Consider the following 23559-nt stretch of genomic DNA (forward strand, 5'->3'; position numbering starts at 1 on the left):
TTGCAGAAACATGAGCTGTGAGCTGACTTCTCTTTCTGAATCTTCACAGGATTCTTCTCAGTCCATGTTCTGGAGAAAGGCGACGGCTTTCCAGGTGAGGCCAACGTGAATCTTCTGCCCTGCCTCATGTGTCTGATAGGCAAAAGCAGGAGCCAGAGTTCAGCCTCCCACACCTCACACTCGCAACAATCCAAGGGAAATGAAGATTTTCAATAAACTCAGTTTATTGAAAACTCAATAAACTCAGTTCCCATCTTTCCCCCAAACCAATTTATTCTGCAATTACAGGGAACAACTCCCAAATCCCTGCACTCCCAAAATCAGGTGGAACTGGACTCAGTAGCATGTCTTGCAGCTTTTCTGGATCAGGGATTCCATACTTCCATACCTTCACTGCAAGGTGCTCTTCCCATCTCCACATCCTCACTTTTGGGAGCTCAGGTCAGTCCAGTCCACACCCTCTTAGCCTCCAAGAAGCATTTCTGATGAAGCTTTGTCAGCCAGTCAATGCTTCTTCCACCCCACTGCAGTGGCATTGACCTTTCCAGCCAGGAGCTATGCTGAGAAGGTCTTACCCCAGCCCGGAGCTGCCCAGGGGCTAAATACACAGAGCTGGAGTCTGAGTTGGTTTAACACCAATTTCTCCTTTGCACTGCAGTGATGAGTGAGTCAGGAGTGTGCTTTGTAGATATCCTCTCCCCTTGCAGCCAGATGGTGGGATTTTGGGAGAATATCCTGCTGGTATTATCACCCAGGAGAAACCTGCATCTGCTGTTGTGTGGAAGGGGAAGCTAGTGACTTGAGTGTCAGCAAACAGCAGGAGCAGAGGATGAGGGGGCTGGTGGTGGCACTCTTGATAATTGCAGCTTGGACCTGCCAAGGCCAGGAGGGCCGATGGCTTTCTGCCCGCTGTAATGATGAGTGCCATAACGAAGTGGATCTGGGATCCTAGGCTGGTGGCAAGGTCTGGGAGTAACAAATAGGGCTTTGTAACTGGTGAGAAAGTGCTCAGAGAGTCCAGGCTTTGCCCAGGGCTCTTTAACCCTGCAGGAAATGGCTGTGGTGTCCAGGACAGCAGCTTGGTGCTGACGGAGGGCCTGGGGGTTGCTCCCGTGCCCTGTCCTGGCTGAAGAGCTGTGCTGCTCTCTTGATGTTTTCCAGGTCCCTGCCAAAGCTCCTGTAAGATCTCCGGTCCCTGCACCAAGCTGGACAGTGACTCCTGCAACCCTGAGAGCTGCCCATACTGCCTCAAGGCACTGGCGAGTGAGGCCGAGCTGACGGACAACGAGGGGGGCGACTCAGACAGCGAGGGCATCTATGAGTTCACGCAGGACGCCCGCTACAGCGACCAGCGCGACCCGCAGCAGGACAGAGCCCAGCCCAGGAGGGCAGGCCGGCTGCTGGCCTTCTGGCGCGTCGTGTGCGAGACCTTCCGCAAGATTGTGGACAGCAAATACTTCGGCCGTGGGATCATGGTGGCCATCCTCATCAACACGCTCAGCATGGGGATCGAGTACCACGAGCAGGTGAGCGCTGTCCTGGGGCTCGCGGTGCGGCGGGGGCTCGGGCGAGGTTGCAGGTCCGACTTTGGCTGTGGGCAGAATGGTTTGGAGTGAGCTCCCACATCCCAGCCCTGCCAAGGGTGCATGGCACCGTGTGCAGAGCACCTTCAGGTGGGCAGCACTACGTGTTGCTGGTTTCTGCAGTGCAGGGGCCAAGCAGCTGTTCGCCACTGGGTTTGTGCCAGCCCCGCAGTGCTGGCGGCTGCGGGGTCAGTGCAGCTGCAGGCAGGGAAGTCTACGGAATTTGCAGTCCCTGGAGGGGATGTAACAAAAGCCTCTGCCTCCCCCGTGAGCGCTGCAGCAACAGGAAACTGCATCCAAAACAGCCTCCTCACTGGCTGCTTCTCCACTCTGTTACGTGTCCCCTCGCTGACAAGAGGCTGCCCCATCCCCAGCCTCTCATGCTCTCGGCACCCGGCAGAGTGTTTCCCTAGATAGAGTTGTTAAGGAAAGGAGCTGCCTCGTTTCTCTTGAGATGTCTCCCTAAGGATGTCAAGAGCTCTGCTTTAAGAGAGGCTTTTGCAGCTCAGCCTCATGTAGGTTTTGTGGCTGCTGCCATTTGTGTGCCTGGTGTGGTGCCCTGGGTCCTGCCACAGCTGGCACTCCTGCCTTGGTGCTGCTGATGCTCTCTTGGTTTGGAGCTGGAAGGAAGAGTTTGTTAGTTGAATGCTGAGATGCTGCAAAACCGCTCCCGTGGCTGAGGGCTCTCAGCAGGCCTGGCCCCCCTATCCCAGCCCTGGCCTCTGCTGGGACCTCCCTCACCTCTCCAGTCATGGCTCCTTACTCTCTTCCCTTCCTGGCATGCTCCACATTCATGGTCACTCAAAGTGACATGCAGAGGCCTCTCTCCCACAGCTCCCAGTGGTGGCTGCAGATCAGCTCCACGTTTCTATGTCCTGTCATGGCATTAATGCCTCAGCGATGAAGTGCTGGGCAGCTGTGGCTGTGCTCAATGCATCCCTTCCAGCCAGTGCCTTCTCCCCTGATGTCCTGGTGCAGCCTGGCTGGCTAAGGTCTCTTTTCAGTACACATCCAATGGTGACATGCTCTGAAATCCTTCATGTGCTGCCCTTGGTGGGAGCTCTGCAGGGAAGTCTGAGTGACTACCCTTATTTAATGACGTTGGGAGGATCACTTCCTGAAAATCTGGGATGAGGTGACTGGGGAAACTGGCAGCAGTTCTATTCCTCCTTTGGCCGAGAGGTGGAAGTGGATCCACCTTGTCTTTGCTGTGACTGTCCAGGGGGTGAACTGTCAAAGCTTGTTCATCAGGAGCATCTTTGGATGATGCTGGTGTAGCCTCCCACCATTGCATGTAACAGGAGGACCATCCTACTGGGGATGGGTGGTTGAGTAAGCTCCTTAATTCTTTGTCTTGGGGGAAGTTGGGAAGCAGGGTGCTGGCCTCTGCCCTGGCCAGCAGTGAGCCCCAGTAGGCAACTGGATGGGAACAGGCAGAGTTTCATGGTGAGTTTTGGGAAGGTGGAGGGAGTTGATAAGTGGATGGGGACTCCAGATGCCATGGGTGGTTGCTTTCTTTGAGGATATTTTGACGGTGCTGCTGCTCCAGATTCCTCCCTTCCAGGCCCTGGGAGTGAATAGCAGAGCTTGACTTCAGGAGCTTCTCTGCTGGGAGAGGCAGCAGGGAGCAGAGAAGTGTCTCTGTGAGCTCGGGAGGTTTACAGTCTGCAGCTCCATAATCTGATGGTTATGAGAGCAGGACTTAGTGGGGGGAAAGGCTGGCCCAGATCATAACCACCAACACGTGATGGTTATTACCTTTTCTTTAGAAGAGCCTTTCCTAAAAGTGCAGCTGATAACCACGCCAGAGTTACCTTGGCTGATGTTCACAAGGATGTGGGGGAACTTGAGGAGCGCCTGACTCTGACTTTCCAGATTAGGCTCTCTGCTTGTTTAATGAGTATTTACCTCTTGGGCTTTTCACATGAGGCCAGCCTGGGCACACTGGGCTGTGTTAGGAGAGCTACCTTTAGGATGTGTTTTATGGTGCCATGTCATGTGTCTTGTGTGATTCACCAGCACCTTGCCAAAGGGGAGAGGCCATGCTGGCAGCTGCTGTGTGTGAGAGGATGGGCTGGTGGTTACTCTGGGAGGAGGAAGGCTTCTGCCCTTCCATCTGTCCCCAGCACTGGTGGGTGGGATTTTGCATCTCTGGGGCTATCACTCTGGACTTGAACACAGGAGTTGATCAGATGAGGTCCCCATTATAGCCATGGGAGAAAATATGCTCCTCTGGAGGCTTTGCATCTCATGGTGGGACAGACATCCTGGAGGGACCTGCTTTTGTCTGTGGAAGATGATGCTTAGAACATTGAAGCAGTCTTTCAGCTACTTGCTTGACAGGCTTATAAGCAGAGTAGGGCAGGCTGTGATATTTAAGATGAAGGTGGTTCTTTGAAGGCACATCAAAATGGGTGGAAATTGGGAGTATGAAAACACTGGCCCCCGTCTCTTGCTGTTTGTTTGCATTCACCCATCAATCAACCCATTCAGAGTGTGCATCTGTGGCCAGGGCTGCTGGATGCACACAGCAAAGGTAGTTCATATCCCTGGGAGCTCATCTCCTACCTTAGAACCTGCCATCTCAAAGCTGCTCTTCATAGGCCACCTTCCACAGTAAGGTCATTGTGGACTGATAACTTTTCGTTGTGTGCCCGGAGGTTCAGAAACTGGGTTTCCCCATGGCTCCTGACATGAGCCTGCTGACTTTGCCCCTCAGCATCAAGTTGCTGCCGTGTGGCTTCTGCACTTGCCTGAAGCAGTAGGTACACCTGACCAGGCTGAACCTTCAGCTTGTGCCCATCCTCCCCCAACCAGCTCTGACTCTGGCCTTTCTGGTGAGTGTGGCAGCAGTGGGAGGAGAGTGGAGCAGTGTGAGGTGCTCAGAGCTCTCACCACATCACGGCTGCTGGGCAGCGGTGTGAAATTTTCCGTCAGGGAAATGACAACCAGATTGCTGCAGATTATTAATGTGCCTGCTAAGTAGTTTGTTTTTCTACAGAGCTGAAGCAAAATGCAGGTAGAAACTATTAGCTCTGGGGAGAGGAACATAAAGGTGAATTAGAGGCAGACTCCAGGAGATTTTAAAGACAGAGCTGAACGAATTGCAGATCCGCCTTAGGGAAGGTGAGCCTCTGCTGCACTGTGGGTTCAGATGGCTGAGGCTTTGTGAGAGTCTGCTCTGCCACAGAGCAGAACGTGCTGCTGATCCAGAGGCTGTCTGTGCTGCTTTCCCCCAGCCCTGGCTGGGAGCCAGGCCCTGTTCCATACCGTGATGCTTTTTTTTTTTTCCCTCTCCAAGTCTTTCCTTGTGGTGAAATGCAAAGGCTGCAGTGTGAGGCATGATGTTGGACTCCTCAGCAGGGGAAAGAATTCGGCAAGGGCATCCTTGAGGAAGGGCTTTTGGGGTTGTTTTTGTTTTTAAAACCTGGTTTGCATTGAGCAGCCTGGCTGCTCTGGGTTTCCTCGCCTGAACTCGGGCTGTGTGAACTATCCCCCACATCCTCCTGTGTAAACAGCGCTTGGATATCAGCTGCCGTCTCTGCGTTCTTCTGCCACCCTTAATGTAACCAGAGACTGCCCTGGAGCTGTTTTTGGTTCAGATCCATGGCTGAAGCTTGTGGGGACTTGCATCTACAGTGGTCCAAACCTCAGGTGTTTTTGAAGGAAAAGGAAATTGTTCAGACCAGTAAAGAATCTCTTGTGAATTCTTTAAAGCAAATTGGAGGTGGCAGGATGAACACTGGAGTGTGCCCAAGGAAGAGCAATGAAGCTGCCAAGGGGTCTGGAGCACAAGTCTTGTGAGGAGCAGCTGAGGGAACTGGGGTTGTTTAGCCTGGAGAAAAGGAGGCTGAGGGGAGACCTTCTGGCTCTCTGCAACTCCCTGAAAGGAGGCTGGAGCCAGTGGGTCACTCTCCTCTCCCAAGTAACAACCGACAAGATGAAAGGAAATGGCCTCAGTTTGTACCAAGATTGGTTTAGATTGGACATCAAGAAATCTTTTTACCTGAAAGGATTGTTGAACACTGGAATGGGCTGCCCAGGGAAGTGATGGTGCCACCATCCTTAGAGGTATCTAAAAGATGTGGTGCTTTAGTGGTGTGCTTGACAGTGCTGAGTTGATGTTGATGATCTTAAATGTCCTTTCCACCCTAAACAATTCTATGACTCTTTGGGACAGCACCCAAGGAGGAAAGGGACATCATCCATGAGGAATTCTTCAAGGAAGTGAGAAGAGGTGATGCCTTATGTCCCCCTAGCAGGAGGGTGGGTGGTGGAAAATTCTCAGCTCCAGCAAAGTGGTGTAGGAATTTACATTGCAGTGCCATGAAGCAAGTGTGCAGACCGCATCTGCAGAAGGCAGGAGCAGTGTCAGCCTGTGACAGTATCTCAGCTGCATTCCTGGTGCAGCCTGCTGCAGGGCCCGAGCACACATGCTGCAGCTGATGTGAGGCTGTGGCTGCTACCACTGCAGTTGAGCACCCCCGCAGGATGGGCACACCAAGCAGCTGTGCCAAACACCATAGGGAGTCCCTGGTAAAAGGCATTGAGTGGCTGCTTGTGCAAACAGCGGGGGCTGGAGAACGAGGGAGCCTCCCTGATCAGTGCCAGGGGACATGACGTTCTTGGGTGTCCAGGGCGATGGAGAGGGGAGGTGAAGGGTCAGCAGCAGCAGCATTAGGAAACCTGCGGAGTGGAGGGGCCGTTAGGCTCAGGCTCCAAATGGTATTGGTGCACTGCTGCTTCTGCCTGGGTTCAGGGTGCAGGGAAGAAGGTAACTAAGTTATTGGTGGCACCCACTGACTGATTTCTCCATGTGGGTGGAAAATCTGATTGCTCTGTGCTGAAGTGGTGTGTGGAGCTGGCTAGTGGGGATTTGGAAGCCTGCTGCCCAGGGTCTTGGGGTGCTTGAGCCTGTGCTATTGTCCAGAAGACTGGGCAGGCTGGAGTGCAAAAGTTCTGGATCAGTTTGTGAGCTCTCCTTCAAGAAATCAGTGTGGTTTGGGCATCAAAAGCATTTACTGTCAGGACTTGATGTGAAGAGAATCCAAATCTCTTCAAGACAAGTTGAAGATTTTGCTGCTGGCCACAGCTGTGGTGGAGGGCAGCTGCAGACCTTTTTGGGCAGGTCGGGGCTGCTGCTTTGACATCCCTGTGTGCCAAAATGGAACCTCACTGAGTGTTCTTTTGCTTCCCAAGGAAGCTGTGGAGGATCTAGGGATCAGTGAGGGCTTGCAGGTGCATGTTGCCTGGATGTGTGGGGTGGTCGTGGGTCACCTCTGACCTCCTCAGCTCCACACCAGGTCAGTCCAGGGCATCTATATTTTCACTTTTTTCATGTGTGTCAGGCCTCCAGGCCAGGAAGGAAGGGAATCTTTTTCTGTAAAACATGTTCAGTGTCTCTTGCACCTCTGGAATTGTTTCCTAGGAGGGCAGGGACTGGAAGCCACATCTTGCATGCAGGCAGCAGCTGGTGCTGCACCAGGAACTCTCTGTCACTTGTGGATGCAAACCAGAGCTGCACCTCCTCAGACCGGTGCCCCTGCTGCTTTACTCCAACCATGGCTTCAGTAGCACAGCCTGGCTTTTCTATGGTGCACTCTCCGATTGCTTGAGTTTTGATCCAGGAGGGCTCTTGTGCACCCCTTCAGTCACTTTTGCCAGGCAATCTCCCTCTGTCCCTGGTTCTTCCCAGGACCTAGTCCCATGTTCATTCACCATCTTTTCTTCCTAGTGATATCCCCACTTCCACTTGGGTGCATGTCCCTTGTCTCTGTTTAACTCCATTACACGTCTCCCTAGCCCCGTGCCAGTTTCTCCAAGCCGTCAAAGCCTTGGCAGCACAGTGAGGCTTCAGCTCTGCTGCCTTTGCCCAGTGCAGGACTCGTGGCTGGGGTCAACTTCTCATTGCTGCAGCTGCTCAGGGCACTCCCAGGACAGGGAAATGAGGTGCCCTGGAGAGCTGCATGTGCTGGATTCAATTAGCTCCTGCTTAAGTAGAAATTGTTTTTAAGTGTCAGTTGTGGAGCACTGGAGGAGCCAAGTGAGCACCACCGGAAGTCATCAGAGCTATTAATCGCTGGGATCACCCACTGCAGAACCAGCTCTCTGTTTGTCACTGGGGGCAGTTCTTCTTAAGGACCTGAGGGTTCTTCCTCTGCTCAGTGATGAGCTTTATGAGGTCTTGTAGGAGCTGATGTGCTTTAATTGACTTGCTGAGGAAGCCCTTCCAGAGCGCTGTGCAAAATACAGTGGGGCCATGGCCCTTGTAGTCATGAAAATGAATGAGCTGTGCCTAGGAAGCAGACTTTGTCCTGGGACTGGAGACTGAATGGTTTGAAAATTAAATCAGATTTCAGGTGACTGGAAAGTGTATGAGGTTTTTACCAGGTAATTCTGTTCCCTGCGTGCTTTAGGGATGAGCCTATGTGGATTCCTTGACATCTACTAAAGTTTTCTTCAGCAACCTGGATGGGGAGCCTAAGTGTCAATCCTTCCCTGTTAATTTAGTTCTGAGGCTGGCAATGCTTGGGCTGCCTCAGATCCTGTCCTTACAGCTGTTGTTTCAGCTGCCGTCTGTACCCTCCTGTTATCTCTGCTCAGGCAGCACTCAGAAGACTCCAGCTTGGCGGAATGGGAAGATGATGTCTGTATCATCCCCGTGCAGATGAGAAATGGCTGCTGGCTGCAGAGAGCCAGGCACTGTGTTCTGGTCCTGCTTTGCTTGTGGGTCTGTTCTCGTTGGGTGGGAGCCAGCAAACTCAATAGAGCTTGTGAGGCATCCTCAGATTGCATCAGTAAATGCTTTTGTCTGTAGGTGCTCCTGATTGCTGACTATTGGCAATTTCCCAGGGATCAGTCCATTTTTTTCCCCTCATCTCTCCTGTTTGAGGTTGGTTCCAATGCTCATGGTGTCCATGACTCTGCCCTGCTGCCAGCTGGATCCTCACAGAGCCCCTTGTCCCCCAGCGAGGGCAGGGACAGGAACTGAGTGCTTCCCTCGTCTCTGCTGGATTTCAGCTCTTTGTTGTAATTGTTCTTTTGCTGGTGTTAGGAAAGGACCAGCTCTTGGGTCAGCACTGGAGACAGTGCTACAGCACCCTGGCTTCAGCACAGCTCTGCAGGAGCTACACAGGCACAGCTTTAGCTTTTTTCCACTCCTCCAGTGCCTTCTCCAGTGCTAAATGGGGAGATAAGTTTCAAAGGAGGTTTAGATTAACTAGAAATAGAGGATTTTAAGTCTCAAGTACTTACAAGATATGACCAAGTGGAAATGAAGCTTTTGTTCAGCTTAAGCACCTCTGAAACCTGGGCAGAGGGATGAGCCAGTTCATGTTCTTCTTGCATTTTCTGGGATGATATCCAGAAATCTCAAGCTGAGAGAGATAAAGATTTCAAACAAGACTATCAGCAGTGCTTCCTAACAGTGATAAAGAGAGCCCAGCCCTAGGGCTTGGGACTGCAGAGCATGGTCTTCAGATCCTGTTTGTGGTGCTAGGCAGATCTCTTCATGGTTGGTTGATGAGATTCTGCATTGTGCTTGGGGCTGATCCCTTTATATGCACTCCAGGCTCTAGCTGGGCAGGAGGCCATGGGATGCAGCCCCATATGGGCATCTGGGGCTGGAGAATCCAATTTGTGGCCGTGGCTGCTCAACAAGAATGTGGTGGAGAGGAAGGTCTTGCACCAGAAGGTGTCACGTCCACACAAGACTCAGCTTCTTCTTGGATGGGAAGGGACTTCTGCTGATTGGAATGGGAAAGAGCAAGTGGCAGGTGAGGAGATGAGTGGGGGTGGAAGGGAGGTCTGTCCTGTGCAGACAGCTCTGCATCCTCCCAGGTGAAAGCTGCTCCCTTGCCTTTCTTGCAGCATCACCTGCCACGGCATGACGTACTCAGCCTCTAACAAAATCCCCCTCCCCGTGCAGCGCTGGGATGGCCTTGGGCCTGTTCACTCATCTGTCAAAGTCATTTCTTTCTAACGAATGCCACTAAACCCTGAACTTCCCAGCAGCCCTCTTGCAGCACAGTGAGCCCTGAGCGTGCTGCCCCTTCCACATCTCAGCCCCAAGAGGAGCAAAGTTTTAGCAGTTTGATGCAGGCTGAGCAGAGGGAGCCTCTGATCAAGCATGGCTTAAGTTTGTGCTGCTGGACCCAGGACAGTTACTAGAGCCCAATACCCCGAGGAGCCCCCAAGACAGAATGTCATGGCTGAGGATGTCATGGCCTGAGGTTCTGCCCATGAAGCAGTGAGTGGCTCTGGAGCTAGGAGGGGCTGCATTTCCTCTGGGGAACCAGGAGGGTGTTTTGGGTGGTTGTGGCTCAGCAGGTGCACCAAGGCAGGGAGGGGAATAACGTGGGTGTCGTGTGGGCATAAGGTGGAGAAGGTTGGCCGAGGACACAGCCATGTGCTATAAATGATGGGGAAACAGGTGTGGGAGAGGGCAAACAAAAGGGCACCTCGTGTGGTTAATGAATGTTCATCAGCACTGGCTGTGTTTTGCCCCAGGACTTGTGGTCTGGCATCTGTTCCTAGGCAGCCCTGGTGTGTGCAGGCACCCATGCAGAGGGTGTAGAGGATCTCAGTGGAGCGGGTTGAAAATCCTGTGTTTGTCTGACCCATTTGATTTTTTTTCTTATGTATATATATTAAAAATCTACAAGTGATGAGTCAGTAAAATGCTGGTGATGTTTCCTGAGAAATAGCTGAGGTTGGTATTTTCTTTCTGTGTTATTTCTCCTCAGTTACCATGGCAATGCTTTCAGAAGGGTTTCTTCTGCAGCCCTTCAAATGGTTTGGAACTTTTCATGGTCTTCTGGAGCCTCTCACAGAAGAAGAGCCCTTGGGATCAGGAGGAATCTGCCTCTTGGCCAGTCACCCCATCCCTCCCCCTGTGCTGTGGCGAGACAGTGATTTTTCTGTTCTATTCATTGTTAGCAAGATAGAGAGGAAAGACCCTGGGGTATTTCTGCAGCTTTGTGCTGACATCCCCAGGGACAGGAGTGGGGCACAACCAGTTTTAGCTGCAGCCTGGAGCTTGCTGCCTGGCCAAGAGGGAGATGGGGATGGGTGGGCTTGGGCCAGTCATGCCCATGCCACTGAGTGCAGGTCTGATGATGATGAAGAGCCTGTGCCATGCCTGTGCCTTATATGGGTCCTGGCGGAAGGAGGGCAGGAGCAGAAGCTCTGTGGCTTTGGTTGCACTCCATCACACAGCAGTGGAGCTGGGCAGCCCCTGAACTTGGCTTCCAATGGCCCCAGACCCTGTCCTCCCTTTTTCCTCCACTCATTGCCCACAGCCTTGCTTGCTGAACAGACACCTTGGAGCCCCTAGCACAGGGAAGAGCAGTGTGTGTCACCCCTCTAGGCAATGGTCAGTACCTGGGGACATCCTCCTTTGCGTCCTGCTGCCCCATCCTGGTGGTGACCTGCTTGGTGCCAGGCAGGATGCAGAGGACATCCCCTCCTCTCTGTGGCTCACACCATGTCATGCAGGGTCATGTCTTGGTGGATGCATGTGGTGGTTACAGGGGAGGCTGCCCTGTCTGCCCCTGTTCCATGTGCTGCCAGAGCTCATCAGGGTGCCGTGGGTACAGCCTCAAATGGACACCGTGCCAGCAGAGAGCTAACAGGGAGTGATGTATCCAGGACACCACCTCTGTGTCCAGTGAGATGAGGTGTCCTGGAAACAAAATCCAGTATTTACAGAGGGTTCATGGAAGAGCTGCTGTGTGGTGCCACAGCTGAACCATGCTTGCAGTGGATCTCCACATCACCCAGCTTTGCCCTGCCAGTGCTTCCCACCTGGATTGATTCATTCCAGTGCCATCTCCAAGCAGGAGGTGCTCAAGAAGCACAAGTTTCATTAACTCACACCATGAACACTCAGTCCCTGCTGGGCTGGTCGAGTTTCCCACGTCAGCTCCCATGGGAACAAGATGTGGGGAGTGCTGGGCACTGCTGGTGCAGCCAGGCGTTGACTGCGCTGTGCCTTCAGGGCTGCTGAGATTTGGCAGGGTGAAACAAGGGATGGAAATCAGCTTTCAGGGCCCAGGTTAGTGGTGCTGATGGATGAGGAGCAAAGCTCCCAGGAACAGGTGGCTGTTCCAGCAGCATTGCTGCGGTGGTGATCACAGCACACATCCTGCCCTGGTGCTGGGCACTCGCCAGTCAGCTGGCACTTTTTGTAGGCTGATGTAAAGTTTGGGTTACTTGAAATGGCTCTCAGGTGCAGCTTGACATTCCAGTCTCAGCCTGTTTATGGCTTTCTGTCTGAGTGCTCCCACAGGTGCCTGCTTTTAACAGGGGCTGTTCAATCTTGGGAGCTCTGAGTCTGGATCAGGGAGGAAGTGAGTTGGGCTGTGTGTCCAGGGCATTTGGCAAGAGGAGTCCAGTACCTGGTGCACATCAGGGCTTCAGTGAACTGTGCCAGCCCATTGCTGGGCATCTCAGCACTGCACACACAATCTCTTGGCCACCTGCCAGCAGGACCTCAGCTTCTCCTAATGAAGCCTTTATGCAGAAACATGAGGTTGTGGCTGTGTGCTGGGGTTAGATGGAGAGAAAAGATTTGGTGCTGCGGATTCTGCTTCTGTCTTTGCTGTGGACTGGTCCTGAACAGACCATGCCACCTGGGTTCCTCCTCTGCCATTTGTTTTTCAATGCCTGTGGGAAGCAGCATGGAGCCAGCAGGCATTAGTGGGAGCCCTCTCTGAATGATGCTAGAAAACCAAGAAAGTTATTAATTTAGGCTTTAGATTTCTTTCAGTCTGTTTTAAGCTTTGGTTTTTTTCATACCTCTATTTTTAGATTGCCAGTCTGGAGTGCCAGGGTCAGGCCCCTCCTCACCAGCAGTATTGGGGACCTCCTGCTAATGAGGTCTCTTGAGCCATTCCAGTGATACCACTGCTGTGGTTTGACCCCAGCTGGCAGCTGAACATCCCCAGCTGCTTGCTCACTCACACACTTGCAGTGGGATGGGAAGGAGAAGCGAGGAAAAAGTAACGCTCATGGATTGAGACGAGAGCAGTTTAGCCACTGAAATAAAAGTAATAGTGGTGACAGCCTTGGAAACCAGCATAGTAAAAAAGGGGATTAAACCCCAAGAGCAGAAAGGTGAGTGATGCACGATACGACTGCTCACCGCCCACTGACCAATGTGTGGCTTGTGCCCGTGGCCAGCTCCTCCCAGCTTATGTCCTGGGCACGATGTCCTGTGACAGGGGATATCCCTTTGGTCAGCTGTCCTGGCCATATGCCCTCCCAGCTCCTTGTGCCCCTGCTCTCTGGCAGAGTGCAGGAAGCTGAAAAGTCCTTGAGGCAGGACAAGTGCTGCTGAGCAGCAGCAGAAATGTCAGTGTGATGCCAGCACTGTCCTCTCGCTGCATCCAAAGCAGGGGGCTGTGCCAGCTGCCAGGAGGAAAATTAACTCTGTCCCAGCTGAGGCCAGGACAATTGCCTCGGATCTCTGCTTTCAGAAAACCTGAGCTCAAACCTTGTGCTGAGGCAGTCTGAGAAGGCTGCGTGTGTGGGGGAGCAGCAGTGTGAGATGGGCTGGGGGCTGCGGCAGCAGGAACGCTCAGTGCACACCACTTCTGCGTGCCCCTGCTGCGGTGCTGCGAGAGCTGTGAGCCTGGGTTGACCTCCTCAGCTCACAGCAGGTGTTTGAACCTTAAATACTTGACAGGGATTTTCTTCTCTCTCCTGAGCTTTGAGTGAGCTGTTGCTATTTTCTCCTTACACCACTGGCGCTCCTACACTTGCAGTTCAGGGTTGTTTCTATTTCCAGATGTAACTTTGGATGTGGAGCTGTGGTACTTATTTTCTTTCCTCTTCTTTCCCCAGCCAGAGGAGCTTACCAATGCTCTGGAGATCAGCAACATAGTCTTCACAAGCCTCTTTGCCCTGGAGATGCTGTTGAAAGTCCTTGTTTATGGTCCTTTTGGCTACATTAAGAACCCATACAACATATTCGATGGCATCATCGTAGTGATCAGGTACAAAACTAGACCTTTCTTTGCGTGTTTCCCCACATCTGGCCGTTTAGTTAAACAGAAAGCAATTAAACAGAAAGCAGTGGGCACAAATCCCTTGCTGGGACACTTGTTGCTGGATGCCCTGGGACATGACTGATAGTAGTGGGTTGTTTTATGGTCGTTTTAGAGAGGGAACAGAAAGCTGCCAGTCCATGTGCACTGGGGGAGTCTAGGATCCTGGAGGTACACCCAGTGCCCAGTGAAGCAGGTCTCTAGCTTTTTTGCCTTTTGGCATGTGCAAAGGCTGTGATTGCCCCTGCAGCTCAGCTGTGGATTTGCAGGTGTGGCTCTGACACAGGCAGAACTCTTCTTTGCGAGCCTGGATGGAGTCCAGCTCACCAGGGGCACTGGCAGCATCTCTGTCCGCTTTCTATCCATCTGAATTTCATCCTGCCTTTGCCTCCTCCATGACCTCGTGTTAGGCTTTGTCTCCTCACCCTGCAATGAGCTCTCTGTCTCTCTCAGCGTGTGGGAGATCGTGGGCCAGCAAGGCGGGGGGCTCTCGGTGCTGCGCACCTTTCGGCTCATGCGGGTTCTGAAGCTGGTCCGCTTCATGCCAGCCCTCCAGCGCCAGCTGGTAGTCCTCATGAAGACCATGGACAATGTGGCCACGTTCTGCATGTTGCTGATGCTCTTCATCTTCATCTTTAGGTGAGTGCTACTGATTCCCTGTCCTGAGGTAGCTCTGGGTTTGCAGGTGGGATCCCATGGCAAAGTCAGGAGATGGAAAAGTCCACACGAGGACATGGCTGGGCTGAATGGTCCCAAGAACAGTACTGGCAGGGGCTTGCTGCCCTGACTAAATTCTCTGAACTCTAGCCTAAGAAGACATGTCTTTGCAAGGTGGTTTACATGGCAGATCTTTCACTGGGTGATCCCTGGACATCACCCCGAGGCAGCAGTCCCATCGCTTGCTGACTAGCAGAAAGCCTGGTGATGGAATCCTGCTGAGGAAGGGTGGTGTCCGGATTGAGCCAGCCTTGGCAGTGCTGCTGCTCTAGCATGGCCTCTGCTCAGAAGTGGAAATGTTAGAAACAGGCTTGGCATGGCCTTGGATTTTTGGATTTTGGTCTAGATTTTTGAGAAGATCCTGTCTCCTTGGTGCTCCAGCAATCCAGGTGCTGGGAGGGCTGGAGAGAGCCATTTTCTTCTGTGGAATAATGTCCCTTGTCCCCCTGGGATGTTTCACTCTGAACCCACCATTCGCCACTGCAGTGCTCAGTAGAGCTGTAAATAATTTTATGATTCAGGTTACTGGCTGAGAGCAGAGGAAATCAGATTATTGCTTTGGTATGAGTCAAAAGCGAGAGGTGTTGTGTTTTCTTGTTAAAACTGGAAATGCTGCTTTGGGTCCCCTGATATGTCTCATCCAGGCATTTCACAGAAACTCTTTCTGTCTTCCTCGCTCAGCTGAAGCATATTCTGCTGAAAACGTGCTATTGTGGGACAGAAAGTCAAAACATTTTGTTTTGAAAATGTTGAAACACAGTATTTTGACTTAGAAACAAAGCAGCAGAAAAAGCAAGAAGTTTTTTGGTGGAAACTTTCTGACAGATCTGACCCCAGTTCCCAGCTGATTTGGATCAGCCACCCAGGGTGGTTTTCAGTGAAGGAATGATTTGTCTGTTTGAAAAGTGCAGATCCTTTCCCAGGTGACAGCAGGAGGCCGTTTGGTTCTGGCTGGTCCCCTGCTCCTCTTGTTGAGCCCCTGCCCTCCCTACCCTGCAGCATCCTGGGGATGCATCTCTTTGGCTGCAAGTTTGCTTCGGAGCGGGATGGGGACACGCTGCCCGACAGGAAGAACTTCGACTCCTTGCTCTGGGCCATCGTCACTGTTTTCCAGGTACCGAAAGGACAATGCCACAGTTGCTGTGTGCTCTGGGGCTGCAAGGCATGGAGCTGTATCCCAAGGCATCTGACAGAGCACCCTTGCTCTGGAAGGGAGAGGAGGCACAGCCACAAGTGTGGGAACTCAGGGGTTTTCAGGCTGTTCCCCAGAGGTCCGATGAGGAGGGGGCGCAGAGGCAGGAGGCTTTTCAATGACAGGGCATGGACTGGGTGGGTGAAAGTCATGCAGAGGATGGAGACAGTGAGGAGAGGTATCTGCAGTGATATGCTGACAAAGAACAGTGTCTGGTTTAAGCCCATAACTGATTACTGAGTAATGGTCACTTTAGTTCTGTCTCTTCTCTAGCTCAGAAATGGGCCAGGTTTGTCTTCCTGTGGTTATGGCTACAGTGGATACCCTGTAAGCAGGATGCTCACCAGGCCCATCCAGAGCAGAGCTAACTATCCAGGCTCGGGGAGCACAGCACATGATCCTCCAATGTCTCCATTCTTCCTCTGCAGATTTTGACCCAGGAAGACTGGAACAAGGTTCTCTACAATGGCATGGCATCGACCTCCTCCTGGGCTGCTCTCTACTTCATCGCTCTCATGACCTTTGGGAATTACGTTCTCTTTAACCTGCTGGTGGCCATCCTGGTGGAGGGTTTCCAGACAGAGGTAATGTCCAGTGCTTGTGCCTTTGCTTTCTTCTAAAGTTTCAGGGCCTCCAAATCCTGGAATTTGATTTCTAAGCTGGACAGCAATGCACTTCCAGGAGTGGCACTTGAAAGGAGTGGGGGAAAGTGCTTGGTCTCTTTCTGTTATCTTGTCCTCTTGCTTCTGTTTCCAAGGCATGGCAGAGGTGCCTGCAGAAGCCTGCTGAAGGCAGGGCTCAGTGCAGTGTTGTTGGGTCAGCACAGGAGTGGGGCTCGACAGTGTGTCGGGCACTGTGGCTCCTGCCTTGACAGGGCCTTTGTAACAGCTCTGCCCACATTTGGCAGCCAGAGCTGAAGCCCCCTCTGAAAACTTGGGCAGGCTGGTAAGAGATTAGAGACACGATTCTCTCTGTTGATGGTGTGCATTCATGGAGCTGCTTCCATTTCCACTCCTACCACGCCCTGCACAGTTTACAGTACAGTTCTCAGGCTGGGAACTTCCATGGGATGTCCTGGGCTTTTGTCGGATGTCACAAGAGGGCAGGTGGACACTTAGCTTTGAGCTCAGCCTCTTGGTTTCACTCCCCCACCTGCCCAGCTGTGTGACTTGGAGCAAATGAGCCACCTCGGCCCCGGGGTAGAGACCATGCTGCTCACCTGCTCGCTCCACCTGTCCAAGAGCCTCAGAAGGGGAGTGGACATTTGCAGCCTGCCCAGGGGGGTGGAGAGGTAAATGTAACCCCCAGCTGCTATGCTTCTGCACACTCTCTCTGTTTTTTGTAAGCTTCCTAGGGTGACTAAATGTTACGTCAGGTTTGTCACAGTCGTGACTAAATATTACGTCGTGTGTCACAGTCTCCTCCTACCCTGTGAGCAACTAGGCACTCAACTGTTCTTGTTACTATTATTTTTGGAGCACAGTTTGGAGTTAAATTAATGGAGTCCTGCCAGGAGGTTGCAAGAGGTTTGTTTCTATTACTTTTTGTATAGGCTGTCTCCGTGTTGGTGCTTTTCTTCTTTAACTGTTACTGTTGTAGCTGTTTCTGTCTGCGACCCCCACCCCTGCCCATTCATTCAAGGGAAGGTCACTGCCAGGTTCTCCCGAGCAGCACAGGGTCTCCTTATGAGAGGTTAAATGCTCTGTGTCTACTTGTGACAGTGTCTTTCAAAGCAAGCCTCTGTCTGATAAGTTCAGAAATGGGTCACCAAAGCAGAAGGTCACTGCCTGCCCTGGGTCCCTGCAGGAAAGGATGCAGGAGTTGGATACAGCAGCCCCTTCTCCATCCCTGGCCCTGGAGGGAAATGGTAGCTCTGGTCCCTGGCTCAACCTGGTGCTTTGTGCCACAGCATCCTTTCCTCCTTGCCACCGCCCTTCCTGGGCAGCCCCTGACCCCGTGCTGACTTAGTGGCCAAGGCCTAACCCCCTGGGCATCCATGTCCTGTTTTCATGTGCTGTGAGTGATCCCAAGAACCACCTTCCTGAGGCTGTGTCTTCCCTGGAGCTGGGAAGCCACCTGCAGCCCCCCAAGATTTTTCTTTCAGCAGGTTTTGGAGCAGGGCTGCCCAAACACCCGCCCCGGCTCCTCCTGTGCAGGGGCAGCACTGGGCTAGGCTGAGCCAGCTGCGGCATTTCCACTTAAGCTGCAAATGTGCTGTAAGGGCAGCGTGAGCCAGGGAGTCACCTCGGATCCTGGAAAGCTCTGAGACAGCCTGGAGCCAGCGGTGCTCCTGCTGGGATTGAAAGGCGAGTGCAGGGGCCGGGATGCAGTACAGCCTCCAGAGGCCAACCCCCTCTGGCCAGCTCTGCCCCATCGGCGAACTTGCACCAGATTTCTGTAACTGGTGAGTGGTGACAGCTCTGGTTTGTATCTCAGGCTCTGACGATGGCACTTCAATGCTCATCTTCCTTCCATGTCCTTGTGAGCCTGAGTTCTCTCCCTTCTTCCAGTGAATAGCAATGGAATCAAGAGAGCCCTTGACTCCGTGTGAGCTTCCTGCAGCAGACAGCCAGCGGAAGGCTGCTGGAGGTCAGGCCAGGTCTGATGCAGATGCAGATGCAGCTTTGCTGGTGTGCAGCCTTGCAGACTGACCTCCTGCCTTTCGCTGGCCAGCACACCCAGGGCCCTCTCTCCTAAGCAGAATGAACAGAAATCAGCTCTTGCTGTAAACAAACCTGGTGTCTGCCTCCGTGATGTGCACTGGACCCTTCGGAGTTGGGTTTGTGGGTTTTTTCCATTCTCCTTCAAGTTTCTGGACTGAAACACAGTCGTGGGGCTGCTGCCTGTATCTCCCGGGTCCTTGAGTGCCTTTCCTCAATCTACAAGCACCTCGTTAATTTTAGTGTGTGGCTTTGCAGCCCCAGTTGCTAGGCAGCAGATATATATAAGCAGTTAAGAAACAAAAAAGGACCTGTTCCAAACTTCAAATGCAGAGCAATACATTCTGCAGAGCTGAGTCTCCTCCCACTCCAGCCCACCACCATCCCCCTTCTTTCTTTGCCTTTGCTAACCTGCTTCTGTCTGTCAGGAGGCACAGGCAGGGCGTTTGACTGTTTTTGACTGCCTGTTCTCCCATGTAACACCAGCCCGGTGCTGGTGCAGGAAAGGTGAGCAGGGAACTCTGATCGAGCTGCTAATTTGAGATTGCTGCCTGACCCTTTGGGTCCCTACCCTGGAAACTTCTCTCTGAAGCAGGCAATGACTCCTCTTTGTCAGACACAAAGCTCCTCTCCCAAGGGTCTTCCTAATGTTATCTCCAAAGTGGATCCTTCCATTGGTAATCCCCCTGGTGTTACATCCCCTTGTCTCCAGCCATCCTCACCTTGCAGGTTTGCTCCTTTCCCTCTTTTGTGCCCTTTCCTCCCTGGCACCCTGGCCCTCTAGCCCCTCCATCCTTCCCTTTTCAAGACACTGCCTGCTCTCTGGATGTGGCATCCTTAGAGAAATATGGACTTTGACTCCTCCTGGGCTTCACAGTGTGAAGGAAAAGCCTCTTCTCCCACAGCAGGGATTTTGGGTAGGATTTTCTTGCATCCCTTACCTTGTGCATTCCTGTCTGTTCCAGTGGGATGTTCCTTGTGAAGGAAAAGTGTTTCCATGCTGTCTCTTTTATTGCCTTTTCCATGTTTCTCTCTGTTACACCAAAGATTTTAAATTCAGTGTCCATTGCATGGCTGGCAAGACACTATTGTCCAGGCATCCAGATCTTAAAGGCTGATTGGTCTTTCTTAAACTCTTAATCCCAGCCTAGAGTGGGATTAGTTCTGCTTCTCCTGTGGAAGCCAGAAGAAAGATCTCTTGTCTTGTAGGAAGGAAGCTAAGCTGGTGGGACAACCTTTGTCCCGCTGATACAGTGTGTAACTTCCCACAGCCCTGTGGGACAGCACCCAAAACGTGCCAAGAAGTGTTGGGAGAGCCATCCCCAAGGAGGGGGAAACACAGTGAGGTGAAAAATGATGTGTGCGTTCCAAGTGGGTGGGGAAAGACAGACTTCTGGTGCTGCAAAGAGATGCTGGGGCAACTCGTATGGCAGAGCCCCCCAGGATGGGATCTTGCCCCTCTACCTGCTGACCCCTGCCACATCTGGGCACTTGCTGATTTAAATGGATGTCTCCATTAATAGGGGTGAGGAGGGATCTGAACTCGTGGCAGGTTCTGATGGCTGTCCTTCAGTTAGGTATTTCAGCTGGCTACAAGAGGACCTGTGTTAATCAGACATTTGTTAAAAGCCCCCACTGCTGCTTAATGAAGGTGCAATAAATAAAGATCCTATTATGCAGCTGGAAAAAACTGGTAATCATGTTTTCAATAAATAGCTGGTGTTTCATTGGCACAACTGTCACTTGGCAGCTGCAGTAAACTCGGTTTCAAACACTTGATTTGAAGGTAAGGAGGGTCCCTGTGAAGGGCTCTCCTCCATCTGAGATCTCACATCCTGTCCCTGTGCTGAGCAGAGTGGGTGCCCCAGCCCAGGTCTCCATTGCAGCTGCACACTGCCCTTCTCCCCCTTCTCCTCTCCTTCCCTGCCCTTCCTTGTGCCTTTTGATGCCCCATTCAGTCCTGCTGTTGAAACTGTGAAAATTGAACCCCACTTCCCCTTCCTTCCCACTCCCTGCCCCTGTTTCTCCTTCAGGAGCTCTCCAAGCGTGAAGATGTGAGCGGGCAGCTGAGCTGTATTCAGCTGCCTGTCAACTCGGCGTGGGTACGTACCCAGCACAGCCCGAGCCTGCTCCGCTTGTCTCTCTCATGGTGCCTGGTCACACACCGTGGTGCTGTTCTCATTGTAGTAGCTGTCATTCTTTTGGGGTTTCTTTTGGTGTTTTGGGGGTGGGTTTAGTATTTGTCTTTCCCTTTTGTCGTCCTCATTGTCAAGTCAGCCTTGATTTTAAGTTCCTTCCTTCTCTGAGGGAGCCAACTAAATTGACGTGGTTACCTTGGGGCAGCTGCTGTGGCTCCAGGCCTGGCTTTTGCCAGCCCCTCTCTGGATGCCTGCCCAGAGTAAGGCTTCCTGTGGGGCTGTCACAGCCCCTCCACATCACGGACACATCCCTGGGACCACCCTAGGGACGTAGGTGGTGATGCTGAGTTCTGGGCAAGCCGACAACCAGAGGAGGGTGCCCAGGAGCGAAGGGACCTGGAATCAAGCCTGTTTGTGGACACGTGTGTGTGAGAGGCCCGTGCTCAGCAGGACAGCAGCAGCTGCTCTGTGGTGTGTCCCAGAAAGGCTGGCTGGGATGCTGGGATCCCCGGCCAGATGCTGCATTCCAGCAGGGGTCAGGATGTGAGATGGTCCCATTCAGATCTGAGGAAGCCATGAATCTCCGAGACACAGCACACCTCAAACCTTCCTCTTCTAACGCCGTCTTTCTCTGCCCCACTTCCTTCCTTTCCTGTCCTTGCCAAGAAGTCTGCTTTTTCCCTCAACCCAAAAGTGTGTCCCAGCGTGTCAGTCCCTGCTGGTACAGGCTGCTTTGGCTGTGGTACCAGCTGGTCCATCTTGACATACCCTTGTTTCCCAGAAGGATTTTAATTCCCTCTTCTCTCACAACCCCTTTTCTACCCAGAAAGGCAAACTGGGAGTGCAAGAACAGGTAATGGGAAGCAGCCTAGCTGCGAGATGCTTGCCTGCACTATACTGAGTGTGGCACGTGGTGTTTTGGAGGGGATGCTTCTGCCTTCCAGATGTGGGGTTTGGTGCTGGGGAAGGTGGTGGGAGGTGCCCATGTAGCTCTGCTTTTCCATCTTGGCACACAGCTCATCATGCACCCTAAAACTTTCCTTTGGGCTGTTGAAGCACTCCAGGAATACAAATCACATAAATCTCTTCCTGGTTTTTATCCCTTTTAAATAAGACATTAGGGAGGAGTAATTCCTGGCAGCCGCTGGGCACTCCACAGGGAGCCTACTCGTGGCCAGCTTGAGCTCCTGTGCCTGTGGGGACACCACTTGGCCTCCAGTGAAGTTCAGGGCAGCCTGGTTTTACTGCTGTCCTTTGCAAGGTGCATTCCCACTCTCCCCAGTCTATCTCCTGGTGGATGAGCTTCCCTGAATAGCACAGAATTCCTGGATCCAGATCCTCAGGAGGGGGAGTTCTGAGCCATCACACTCTCTTTTGCCTTAGCAATGAGTCTGAGAGTGTGCAGTTTTGTCTGGGGAAAAATCCCTGCCACTGTTTGACCTCAAGGGAGAGCACTGGGGCTCATCCCACTGGGTTTTGCTGGACGGACAGACAGGTGCAGGGCACTGGAGCTTGTGCCAGACACCTCCTCCTCCCATTCCGCTTTGGGGCTTCTCTGGGTTTTTTCAACCGGCAAATACCCAAGCACCAAACCTCTGCAGTGCTGGCCAGGGCTCCCGGGGACACAGCTTAGACTTGGGTTTGCTGTGGCCCCTGATCTCTCCCAGCTGAAGTGAGGATCTGCTTGCTTCTTTCATCCCTGCATTCTCCCTCCCTTCCCACCTCTTCTCTCTCATGATGGGCTTTGGTGCCCAGTGCCAGAGCAGTGGTTTCAGCTCCCTCCTTGGAGATGGGGGTTGGCTCTGGTGGGCATCATTGCCTATTGGGTGGCTCCTGTCTATACCACACCCTAAGGCCTTTCTGCAGTGCCAATAGACAGAATCTGTGGGGTGCACAGGAACCTCCCAAATCTGCTCTATGCTGTGAGGCTGAGCACCTGGTCACCGTGCTGCAATCAATGGTCAGTGGTGAATCTCTTCTCGCTCCTTCCAGGAATGGGCCGTGGCAGAGCAGGCAGCTTTCACTCAGTCACCAGCCTTTTGACATGATGGAGTGGCATTGAAATCCTCAAAGCTTCTGTTGTGCGTGGCAGCTGGAAGGGGAACAGCCACCCACAGCAGTGGTTACCAAGCTCTGGCACCTGGAGCCTCTCTGCACTGGTGGGGCCTCCCTCGACACGTGCCCATTAGCTGTGCTGCAGTGTTTGGGTCCCTTCCAAATCGTGGATTGCTTCATCGCAGCATCACTAGAAAGAGCCACACAGGGACTTTCAAGCCATAACACATAAATTAGGAGAGATCAGCAGGGTCAGATTCCATCCTTCTCTAATATCTGCCCAGTGTGCAATTCCAGCAGAAAAAATTAAGCAACAGAGGCTTTTTCTGATCCCTTTCTGGAGCGTTTTTGGAGCCAGAGGCAGCCTGTCCTCCTGGTAGGAGGTGAATTAGTCTGTGGTATAAATATGCATGCATCATTTTGTGGAAGGTGGTGTTGCATCGTGGCCCAACGTTCAGTGGCGCCGTAGCTGTGGTATTGGAGGTGGGAATCCGTTTTTCAGAGGGGTGTCCTCGCACAGCGACCTTTGCCCCCCCCTTGCTGAAAGTCTTCTGTTTTACTCCAGGGAGATGCTTCCAAGTCTGATTCTGAGGGGGATCTCTTTCCTCGCGCTCTGGATGAGGAGGGAGGACTCAGGAAGAACTCACCGAATCCAGTCTGTGAGTAGGAGCCCTGGCAGGATGGGCCCTTCCGCAGAAACCTCTCCTGGGAATAATGTGTCCCAAAGGGAACAGCTCTGCTGGAGAGGACAGCGTAGACCAAGCTGTGACAGGGTCAGCTGAGGCATGGCCTGGGATCACGGGACACAGAGAGAGGCAGACATGATGGCATTTGGGCAACAATCTCTGCTGAGCCCAAGGTCTGGGCTTTGGAGGTCTCTCGATGGGCATGGGTGGAGGAGCCATGGAGAAAAAAGGCAAGAGGAGACTGGCACGGTCAAGGAGGTTCACAGAATTGGAGCCTGGTGGGTGTTGGTTGGAGGGTTGAGGGGCAGCAGATGACAGTCTGAAACTACTCCCACCTCTCACTGACATCTGCTCCCATTGGCACCTGGGATCACTCCTTTATGTCCCCCTGCTCCCCTGCCAGGCTGTATGATGGGCTCTCAGCTCTCCAGAAGGGCTTTTTGGCCCACATCTTCCTGATGCTTGAAGGGGATCCATCCCT

The 23559-nt window shown here is 52.7% G+C and overlaps 1 protein-coding gene across 1 annotated transcript in view; it reads left to right on the forward strand.

The window, feature by feature from the left end:
- Positions 1-23559, forward strand: part of CACNA1G (calcium voltage-gated channel subunit alpha1 G) — a 141166-nt gene that overhangs the window by 61030 nt on the left and 56577 nt on the right. The window contains 8 exon segments of the mRNA XM_064150466.1: positions 50-94; positions 1162-1526; positions 13428-13579; positions 14084-14269; positions 15347-15461; positions 15968-16123; positions 20233-20301; positions 22958-23051. Of these exon segments, the coding sequence (XP_064006536.1) occupies positions 50-94; positions 1162-1526; positions 13428-13579; positions 14084-14269; positions 15347-15461; positions 15968-16123; positions 20233-20301; positions 22958-23051 (1182 nt within the window).

The sequence above is a fragment of the Pogoniulus pusillus genome, chromosome 11 (genome assembly GCF_015220805.1).
Source record: "Pogoniulus pusillus isolate bPogPus1 chromosome 11, bPogPus1.pri, whole genome shotgun sequence".
Taxonomy (NCBI): Eukaryota; Metazoa; Chordata; class Aves; order Piciformes; family Lybiidae; genus Pogoniulus; species Pogoniulus pusillus.